The sequence below is a fragment of the Triticum urartu genome, chromosome 7A (assembly GCF_056163025.1).
Source record: "Triticum urartu cultivar PI428250 chromosome 7A, HENAU_Tu73, whole genome shotgun sequence".
NCBI lineage: Eukaryota > Viridiplantae > Streptophyta > Magnoliopsida > Poales > Poaceae > Triticum > Triticum urartu.
In genome coordinates, this window is record NC_141879.1 from 128,641,803 (window position 1) to 128,652,904 (window position 11,102).

Below are 11,102 nucleotides of genomic sequence, written 5' to 3' on the forward strand. Positions count from 1 at the left end.
AGAGAGCACGAAGGGAATTGGGGGCGGAGCGGAGAAGCTCTGCTGGCGGTGGTGGGTTGCAGACCTGGCCAAACGGGCCGGCCCGGCACGTCATAGCCCAGCCCGTGCTAATCGTGCCTGGCCCGGCACGGCCCGCCGTGGCACGTTTAATAGCCGGGCCATGCCGTGCCGGCCCACGGGCGTGGCTCTCTGGCCCAGGCACGGCCTGATTATTAAACGGGCCGGCCCGTGGCACGTTTAGCACGCCAGCCCATCTGATTTTTAGCCCGTTGGGCTGTATTTTAGGCCTATTGGGCTGTAATTTATGTCATATATATATATATATATATATATATATATATATATATATATATATATATATATATATAAATCTGAAAAAAATTAAACGGGCCATGCCGTGCCGGTCCGCGTGCCCAGCCTCCAGGCCTAGGCATGGCCCATGGCGTGCCGCGTGCCGGGCCTAGCCCGTTTAGCTCGGGCCGTGCCGTGCCTGGGCCGTGCCGTTCCTGCATGCTACCGGGCCGACCCAGTTAGCACGGCCTGCTTGGCCAGCTATAGTGGGTTGATGACGAGCAGCGATGTGTGGATAAGGGAGCTCTCTCGGTGATTTTTGGTCTATTCGCTTTTTTTAATGGTTGCACCGCTGCTGGATCTGCTATGTGCTACCGATCGCAATCAAAATTTTGAATGAGCAGCGTTGTGTGGATAAGGGAGCTCTCTAAATGGGGATTTTTGGTCTATTTGCTTTTTTAATAATGGTTAAATAGTTATACCTACCAGAAGCTGCTGGATGTTGCTGTGTGTATTACCGATTGAAAAAATTTGGATATGCTTTTATATTCATTATTTACCTTTTTCTATATTGTAATTTTTTAATGAAGATAATTGGAGCTCACTAGGATTTGCTGATAATTAAGATATTCCTCAATGTCATTAGTGAGATATGAAGGGGAGAGGGAGGGATGAAGAGAGGGCATTTTGCTCGCGTCCTATTTCTCCCTCACACGCCAGCTCGGGGGGGCTCCACTGTGTTTTACCATCTCACCCGCAGCTCTTGTGCCATAATTCTGCAATTTCAAATAAAGTTCATCCATTCATAAAAATATTTGCTCTATTAAAATCCTTATGTTTTTTAAATTAAATCCATAGAGCATAAAGGCATATTTTTTAGAGGATAAACCCGCAAACCATAAGAGTGTTGGTATTGTAGGGAGATTTGTCTCAAGGAAGAGATCCGCGCGTGGCGCGTGTCCCTCGATCCGGGCCTTTTCACAACCCGTGCTCAAACTTAGCCGACCCAACTATCACGAAAATAAGGCAACATTAGCTAAAATAATTAATAAATTTACAATGGAATCCAAATATATACTTTTATTTGAATGGTGCAATTGATTGGATTCTGAAATGCATATTTGCTTAAAATTAAAATACATCGTAAAATTTGTCCCGTTACAACACACGGGCATTTGTGCTAGTAACACCAAAATATCCTATTCGCCGGAAAGACAAAAAAAGCATCTTGGTCATTATCCTCGCGCCGCGCGGGGTGGCTTCCATTCCTTCTGATGGGCTCGCCGTCGGCTCCGCCCGCTCTCCTCCTCAGCTTCCTCGCGCTGCCCTACGGTAGCAGCAGCAGAAGATCCCTCTTCCTCAACTCGAAGCAGAGGCTGCAGCGATTGCCTTCACCAGGAACCGGTCGCCGTCACGTGGCGGCGGCGGCGGTGGACAAGCTCGCGCCCCGGCCGCCGGAGGCTGGCCGTCTTAGGTGGAAGTACCGGCTAGCGTGCCGCGGGTCCTACGATTCAGGAAACGGGCTTCCCGGGCCTCCTCCTCCGCCTCCTTCCGGTGAGGCGAGTGCGTCAAGAAATGCTGCGAAATTTGTTAGCGCTCGCCAGTAAGAGTTCAGCTGTGAACTGTGATTATCCTATCTAGTTCTCTTACGGTGATGTTGTGTTGATATGGGCAGAGCGTGGATGGGTGGCATCCTGCCCTTCGCCGATGGGATGTGCCATGGCAGTGGCCAACCGTGTCCCTCACCATGGTGGCCTGTGCACTAAGGTACATTGCAATCCAGATTGGTACTGTGCATTGTCACTCTAGCCACAGCATTCTGAAACAAGAAATTTCATTTGCACAATCCAGATTATGTCGATTACATGTAAATGCCAATAATTTGGGTTCTTGAATGTCTGGGAAAATTTGCTGAATGTTCTTTAGACAGCGCTCTTTTGGCAGGAAAGGTTGAGCAATCAGTTTTGGAGTATCTAGGCTATCAAGCCGGAGAGGCAACTATTGATGAGAAGGCCGGGGTACTCTTTCTGGAACAATTGTATGGATTTAATTTCCTTTTCCTATGTGTGGATACTGCGACTGAACTCATAGATCATCCGCTTATAGAGAAGACTGTATATCAGCATGAGATTTACTTGTCTTTTTTATGTACAAATGCAGTAGTGTGACAGCAGTTGCCATTGGAGTTATATTTGGCATCACCAATACCTTTCGACCATTCTCGGATGACATATTTCGTTATGGTCAGAGAATGATCTTGTTATTCCCTTTCAGTAATTCTTTTGGTTGCATTATAAGAACATGTTGCTTCCTTTCCGAAGACCACCTTGATAAATGATAGAATTGTTAATGGCATATAAATTACCTAGTAGCCAAGACTTGTGCTGCTTTCTGCACTATGATTGGATGTTGTTTCTTCCTCTTTTGTTGCCTGGGAGTTTATTAATGCAACTGTATTTGTCAATTTCCAGATTTTAAGGAACCATTTAAGCTGCAAAACGGCTGGCTCCTGTGGGCTGGAATTGGCCTCTTTTTTGCTCTAGTTTCCATTTCTTTAACTGGAGCAGTGATGACCTTTCTGAATGGTGAAACCACACAGAGAGAGGTTGATCTAGACTTTTTATGCTTGAGCCGCTCGTCTTGTGTTGTCTTATGGAACACTAATTTATAAATCAATTAACAATCTTCATTGATATTCTACATCCTTACTATTTCAAATTTTATTATAGTTTTTATTGTTATCTTGGATCTTTCTAGTGATTTGTAGAGCTTGTCAAGAATAAATTACTCTAATTTGCTAAATGGTTTCTTCATTAGCCATGTTTTTGCCATTTCTTAGTTTGCAGTGTTTAGCTCTCTGGCACACTATACCACCATTGAGAATTTTGTGTTCAGTTGTCATATGCCTAACGTTCCTGCATCACAGCCTCTGTTGGAAGAAGGTTGTGAAGACTCAGATATGTATATATAGTTATATGATATCCATGATATAATAAACGTATGGACTAGAGTATGTTATATATCAGATAAATGTAAAATCCCAAAATGTTAGTATTAGACCACATTTTTCCCACATGGGCACATCTGAAATTTACAGTAAGCGGCGATCATACATTTTCACCAAAATTCACATGTGCGTATTCCTACCGGTCATCTACTTGCACTGAACTTTTCATATATTTTTGAAAATCCTAGATATGATTGTTAGATGAGATACAAATTCAGGTTTAGATGTACCCAGATTCAGATGACGATTTCTCATGTTATTTTACTATCTTACGTTTAACATTTTATCAAGAAAAAACCCTTACATCTCACCTGAACTTATTTACTTCTTGAACATCTTCTTTCAGACTGACTCGCTACTTCTTCTATTGCCACTGATAGGCTCGTCGAATATCAGGTATTACTTGTGGGGTTTACTGTCACAAGTTGCATATAGATATATATTAGGGAAGAGTAGACAAACTTACCTGACATCTTGACTTTTTTTTTTCTTTATTCGTAGCACTGCCTGTCTGCTGGGCATCACTGGGGTTCTTGCACCAATTTTGGAGGAAACTGTATTTAGAGGATTTCTAATGGTATCCTTGACTATGTGGTAAATAGGCATACCTTTTTCTTGGTCCAGAAACTTATTAACGCTTCTTTTTAAGGGATTCCCTGTGCTTATCCTAGAAATGATGAACTGTACGTTGGTGCATCTGCACTTCTGTACCATATTAAAGAGATATATAATTTGTTTCTTATACAGGTTTTCTACGCCAGTATCTGTTCTGATCACAGCTGTGGTGTTTGCCTTTGCTCATCTTACACCAGGAGAGTTTCCCCAACTTTTTGTGCTTGGTAAGTGACTACATTATCAGTAACTTGGCAGGATACTGCACAAAAACTGCATTATGCTGAAACCCCCCTATCACAAGCCCTCAGCATGGTTACTAGTTCGGTGTTGCCTAGAATCGAACAAATCACAAACAATTGTGAGGCCATATGTTGATATGTTGTGTAACCTGTGTTACATGATTTGACAGCATGGACATGACTATCTTTTCCATCTGTTGAATGTGCACAGGTGTGGCACTGGGATTCTCATATTCTCAAACTCGGAATCTTCTTACTCCTATCACAATTCATGCTGCTTGGAATTCCGGAGTAATATTGTTACTAACCTTTCTTCAGGTATATATTATCTTTATGTCACCGTTTTGTTGTACAACTGATGGCCATTTGTCCTTCTTTTATCCGTATGCAGTGTGATTGCACACAGTGTGGCTTAGGGTGTTTCTTTGGAGTCGTTTGTTTTCACTCCCCATGCACCCTTTTTTTTAGGAAATGTCATTCGGCTAGCTTTATTGATTTGAAAAAGTAGTTACATTGTTCACAAGCAATTCAAGGATAAAGCATTTCTTGCTAGCTTGTGCGCTACGACAATGGCCTCCCGATTATGATATTCTACAAGAACCCTATCAAAACCTGTCAAAGATGTTGTTGCAATCTCCATATATCGCTGATGATGCTGTTGCCAATAAGCCACCATCTTGCATTGTTTCAACCACTTGCATGCCGTCCATTTGGACCGCAAAAACATTTATACCAATATGCTGCGCTAGCAGCAATCCCTCTGAATGCATATGCTTCTGCCGTTGCTGCGTGTTCTACATTCATAAGATATCTGTGAGAACTTGCACTATAGTTTCTATGACAATCTCTAATCACCACCCCTGTTCTTCCATAGCCTGAATTCCTATCATAAGTAGCATCAACGTTGATCAGCAATATTCCTAAAGTTGGTTTCCTCCATTCCTCTCTCGGCTTCAAAATCCATATGTTATTCAGTTCAGTGATATTGATCTGTAATATTCCGTCAGTTTGAGTAGTATTGTCACTAACCGTTCTTCAGGTATATATTATCTTTTTGTCATCATCTGTTGTACAATTGATACCCATTTGTCCTTTTTATCCATATGCAATGTGGTTGCCGTGGCTTAGGGTGTTTCCTGGCTTCGCTTGTTTTCACTCCCCCGACACCCTGGTCCTTGATCAATCTGCTGTCACTTAGGGTGTTTTTTGGCGTCGCTCGTTTTCACTTCCCATCTCATGCTCATCCTCGATCCTTTGTTGTACATAAATATTGTCATCTTATACTGATTGCCAGAGCTCCTGCCTTTTGTGGAAGAAAAAACATAGAAGTACTTAAAACTAATTGAAGTTCTTTGTGTATTGTGTTTCAGTTGCAGGGATATGATATCAAGGAGCTGCTGCAGGCATCTTGAAGGTTTCATTTGGTCACCATAGTCTTATCTTGCACCGATTTTGTACGTTACTGTAAAATACATGAACTCTTGGAAGTATCCCCTGCTAACAATTCATAGTTGACGTGTCATCTGATCTGGTAGTTTCCTTTTGTTTTTCAAACTGCGGTTTGATATTTGACTCTTATGATGTCAAAGTTAAATTCCAATGTGATATGATGGTATGTACATATACTTTATGCAAAGCAAGTTAATTTTCACTCATTTGAAAGCAAGGCAAATACATAACTAGTGCTGCGACAATCGCATATAATTTATGGCAGGCTAGTAGGCTACAGTGCAAGTCCAAGAAAGCATATGTTTAGAAAAAGAGAAAGGCTCTAAATTTTGTATATGTCATGTATAATTTTATTTAACTGTAGCAACAGATAAACTGGAAATCTTATGAATGGCTTATTGAGCAAAGACAACAGACACAGAGGAGCATATGTCCTCTGGGAAGGTATCGGGTGCTACCAGTGCATCCGATCTCCGTAACTTGAGAATCGTAAAGAAATCATCGAGTTTTTGTGAGGATGTAAGTATAAAACATATCTAACATGGTATAAATTGATCCAAATTCAAAATACATATCTTGAAATAAAAAAGACAAATTGTGATGTGAATTAATAGCTAATGCAAACTGGGCCTTCAAGTTAGAATGTAGGTACCTTTTTAACTAATGCAATTCCAAACTAAGATCTATATCAGTGAACCAAGCCAGTTAAGGGCAATATTAATTTTCTTTTTTGCAAACTGATTTGATTTTGTAAGGAAAGAGAAGTGTTTTGGATTTTGTACACATCTGTAATGAACCATCAATTTATGTTTTGAATAAGCTTCCTATAGAGTAATGTTCCATTTTACAATGGAAGTGATGAGATAAACTAACATCCTATAAGCTGTATATAAGACCGTGGCAACCATATTGTCTGGTACTGAAGCTTCATAAAGGCAAGCACCAAAATTGTATAAGAGAAAATAGAAGTGGTCCTAGATAAGTACCACATGATTCCTGCTCATGGCCACGAAAGGTAATTAATAGTATTCATTTTTTTTAGAAAAAAAAAGAGAAACAAGAAAGCGACGTGCATCTGCTTCCAGTCAACCTATGTTATAAAGGATGGACAATGTAGCATAGAGAAAACATGATACTACAACCTATAGTTGTTGCAAAATGGAAGAGAGAAAAGAAAATAGGCAAAGCAAGTTGATTGACATGGTTCCGTCTTGGCCTTTGGATGTGAGTTAAATTGCAACGGGTGGGATTGAGAGCCATGGGGAACTGCTCATATACAACATTTTCATCGGGGACTTCTCCTTTGCCATTGTTCTTCACTTCACTGCATCTCCCATCAACGATGTTGGAAATCTGGGCTGAGTAGCCTATGACTCGAGGAACTAGCAAGGTGTTCATTCGCCCCCCCCCCCAGTTTAGCTTGGGACATGTGTCATGTCTTCAGTCATAAAATACAAAGTTTTGTTTTTGAGGAACTGGCACTTTTGGCAGTGATCTCCCTACAATTAAGAAGATATAGAAATACATATTGTTAGTGTTATAAATTCAGGATAAGGAATCGCCCAGAGGAACGCAACAAGACATAAAACTAGTCTGGTTCAGGAGGTGGTTCGTTCTGGCAGTCAGAAATGCAGTGTATAGACACATCGTTGGCATGAGGATGTCTTGTTTGATGAGGCAAAGAAGTCCATCAGCATGCAGCGAAGTATCATCATTGGGGTTCTCGAACTAATTTTGGATCAAACTGTGTTTAGAGGATTTCTAATTGTATCCTTGATTATGTGATAAATATGCATACCTTTTTACTGGTCCAGAAACTTATTAATGCTTCTTTTTAAGGGATTTCCTGTGCTTACCAAGAAATGTAAAACTGTAGATTGGTGCATCTGCAATTTCTTATATAGGTTTCCTACGCCAGTATCTGTTCTGATCACAGCTGTGGTGTTTGCCTTCGCTCATGTTTACACCAGAAGAGTTTCCCCAACTTTTTGTGCTTGGTAGGTGACTACATTAACAGTAACTTAGCAGGAAACTGCACAAAAACTGCAGTATGCTGAAACCCACTATCACAAGGTCTCAGCTGTGAGTACTAGTTATGTGTTGCCTAGAATCGAACAAATCACAAACAATCGTGAGGTCATATGTTGATATGCAGAGTTGTTGTGGTACATGATTTGACAGTGTGGAGATGACTATCTTTTCCATGTGTTGAATTTGAATGTGCACAGCACAGGTGTGGCACTGGGATTCTCATATTCTCAAACTCGGAATCTTCTTACTCCTATCGCAATTCATGCTGTTTGGAATTCTGGAGTAACATTGTTACTAACCTTTCCCGGGTATATATTATCTTTATGTCACCATTTTGTTGTACAAGTGATAGCCATTTGCCTACCTGTATGCAATGTGGTTCACTATGCTCTGTTGCTTAGGGTGCTTTTTGGCGTTGCTCGTTTTCATTTCCCCCCTCAGGCTGGTCCCTGATCCTTTTTTTTCTACATAATATAAATGTTTTCATCTTATACTGATTGACAGAGCTCCTCCCTTTTGTGGAAGAAAATATAGAAGTGCTTAAAACTAATTGAAGTTCTTTGTGTTTTGTGTTTCAGCTGCATGGATATGAGATCAAGGAGCTGCTGCAGGCATCTTGAAGGTTCCATGTTGTCATCTTCGTTTTATCTTGCGCTGATTTTGTATGTTGTTAGTTGTTACCGAGCCTGATTTGATCGCCCTGCTCATCCGTGGTGTCGTGCTTCCGTCGCTGCGGTCGTAGTAGTTTTGGGTCATGATGTAGCTAACTGCTGGCTCTTGCAGCAGGTGGAACTCGCTTTTATGTCTTGTCATGTACTCCCTCCGTTTGAACTAAAACATCGTCACTTATTTCCAGATGGACGTTGTACTTTTGTTCTCGTCTATAGTGGGTTTGGTCGTCTTCGAGTCGTGGATTGCTGATTTTTGGATTAGTGATCCTTGGGTCGTTTAAGCTTTTGGGTCTGTGTGGTTTGTATGGGTCGTGCCTTTCTTTTTTGAACCTCAAAATATTTGCCTTGATGGTTTGAAAGAAAGAAGAAGCATCCCTACCTGGCATACATGCAACCTGCTAGACCTTTATCTAGCTCCCCTTGACCGGTGGTCATTGGCATGCACCTCTGTAATGGTTTAAACATGTGTACTGTTTGACCTGGCTTTATTCATTAAGTCGGGCATAAACAATATTGTACATTTTCTCGGCCAAGAAGTACTATCGTCCCTCCCCTCGTCCCTCGCGTCGCTCTCGCTGGCGGCGGCGGGGGAACCCTAGCCCCTACCCCGCGCCCGCCTCCTACACCATCCCCTCCCCTCGCCGCCGCCATAAGGCGCCGCCGGGCGAAGCCCGGTGCGCGTCGCCGGCGGCGGGGCCCTTCTTCTCCTCCCGGCATGCGGCTGTAGCGCGAGATGCGGCGGCGCGGCAGAGTCTTGGCTGATGCGGCGAGGGCGCATCGTGCAGCGTGCCGGCCAGACGGCGGCGCGAGCGGGTGGCCAGGCCATGGCGGCTGCGCGAGGGGTTGGCTTCGGGGCGGCGGCGCGGGCATGGATCCATCGTGGATCTGATCCTGCGGGCGCGGTCTCGGCCTCCCCTGCTCGGCCGGCGGGTCTCGGTGGGGGGACTTCTCCTTGCTGAGATCTGGCAGCGGCAGCCTGGATCATTCAGATCCCGGCAAGGATGACGGCGGCCCGTGCACGAGGGATGAAGGTCTTCGACCAGATCTGGGTGAAAACCTGCTATTGGCTATTGCCAAGGCCGACGATGGCGACGCTGTCCGCGTCGTTCCCTTCCTGAAGGCATCGCCGAGGAAAAGTTCAAGGCCACTCTCTGCTACCTCCGGGGGAAACCCTAGATCAGTAGATCGGATGACGGCGGCTCTCTGGTGTCGTTTCCCCCTTGGGGGTGTCATTCTTGGAGGTGCACACGGGCTCGAGGGACCAGAGGACGATGTCTTTGGTGGAGCGGTGCTTCATCTTACACATCAATGGTGGCGGATCTCGGCGGCGTGATGCTGTGGAGATTCGGCGTCTGATGCGCGGAGATGGACTCGCGCAGGAGGAGGAAACTGTCTGGCGTCATGGTGGCGTTGATGGCAGAGAGGCCTGGAAAGGTTGGTGCTTCAGTTCTGCTCTGAGGATGGACCGAGGGATGATGGAGGTGACGGCCCTTGCAGCGTGCGGTGCTCACTGGGAGTGTGCCAGATCGGCGTGGGACCCAATCCAGGTAGTGTCTTGGATGGGACACCCGGCTTTAGATGTTAGGCTTTAGTGCGATGTCTGTTTGGTATTAGGTCCGGACATTCGGCATGCCTTCATCAAGGGGATAGGAGTAGCAACGGTGTTGCCAAGAGATGCCTTCAGACTTATTGATGTATCACTTTTTATGGTCTTTATGAATAATTAATAATATGGCCGTATGCATCGTCCAAATGCAAAAGCCGGGGGTACATCCTCCTTTTCTAAAAAAATAAAAGTAAATCTTTTCTCTAAAAAATGTGCAAAGGAATGCAAGTGAAGGCATTACTTGCATTCCTCCTCTCTCTTAAGCGCATACGAGGAGTCAAATGAAATTCAGTGACCATTATGACTGAGCCAACAACATCAGATTTATATGTGTAGTAGTTTAAGCAATCACCAACCAAAAGAAATTAGTCACCTAAACAGGATTATATTACATATGGTTTTGAAAAGTTAAGGTTCCCTTGCGAATCAAAATATTATATGGTTTGTGTACAGGCAAGTGATCCTTACCAAAGATAACTTATTAAAGCGACGATGGGTAGGTAGTTCACGATATTGCTTTTGTGTTTATGACGAAACAATTTAACACTTATTTATTGATTGCCCTCTCGCGAAGTTACTTTGGAGATCCATACATATAGCTTTTAATATTATCTCTTCAGTTAGCATTGACGCGTTGTTTGGGACATGGCTAAATGAAGTGAATCCTGAGATTGCGTGAAGTATTCGGATTGGAATATGCGCACTTCTTCAGGATATATGAAACTGCAGGAACGATATAATTTTTAATAGACTATATATGATTAACTTCTTGCAGGTTATTTTCAAAGCTATGGCATGGATCCGTACGTCGTTGCTACTCATTCCTACAGGCTCCAGGGAGCATTTGGCTACTGGGTGCAACCGATGGGAGATGGTCGCACGGGCTATCTTCAACCGGTTTGGATGACGGTCGTATAATAGGATAGGTCCTTAATGTCCTTTCGTCCAGCCGGTTGTGGCTTTGAGTTGCTGAACTTGATTTAATAAAGTGGCCGCATGTATTTTTCCGATGCAGAGACCGGGGATGTCCTCCTTTAAAAAAATGGTTTCGGCTATCATGTCAAGACTAAGAGAATTTCTTTGTACATACCATCCAACTTGCTTGTCTCGTGAGCAATTTACATTGAGTGATGCATTTCTAATAGTTTTGGACTCAATTGACGTTGGCAACAGACTAATTATCTAAACCTAGG

The 11,102-nt window shown here is 43.3% G+C and overlaps 1 protein-coding gene across 4 annotated transcripts; it reads left to right on the plus strand.

Moving 5' to 3' along the window:
• The first annotated feature begins 1,504 nt into the window (after positions 1–1,504).
• On the plus strand, positions 1,505–5,807 carry LOC125521412 (uncharacterized). Of its 4 annotated transcripts, none has more exons than XM_048686470.2 (10): positions 1,505–1,850; positions 1,967–2,058; positions 2,222–2,329; positions 2,452–2,534; positions 2,763–2,896; positions 3,645–3,694; positions 3,800–3,892; positions 4,046–4,137; positions 4,364–4,470; positions 5,523–5,807. In XM_048686470.2, the coding sequence occupies exons 1-10, from the start codon at positions 1,566–1,568 to the stop codon at positions 5,562–5,564; spliced, it is 1,086 nt and encodes a 361-aa protein (XP_048542427.2). In that variant the 5' UTR covers positions 1,505–1,565; the 3' UTR covers positions 5,565–5,807. The 4 variants fall into 4 exon arrangements, with proteins under 4 accessions (XP_048542427.2, XP_048542429.1, XP_048542428.1 ...); XM_048686472.2 differs by having other exon boundaries at positions 1,707–1,845; XM_048686471.2 differs by having other exon boundaries at positions 1,719–1,854.
• The last annotated feature ends 5,295 nt before the right edge of the window (positions 5,808–11,102 follow it).

Bases quoted from the DNA above. Each gene is read 5' to 3' on its own strand.
- LOC125521412 (XM_048686470.2), top strand. From the start codon at position 1,566: ATGGGCTCGCCGTCGGCTCCGCCCGCTCTCCTCCTCAGCTTCCTCGCG. The intron at 3,893-4,045 runs GTAAATAGGCAT...TTTCTTATACAG, and splicing joins ATGGTATCCTTGACTATGTG to GTTTTCTACGCCAGTATCTG. The intron at 4,471-5,522 runs GTATATATTATC...ATTGTGTTTCAG, and splicing joins TGTTACTAACCTTTCTTCAG to TTGCAGGGATATGATATCAA.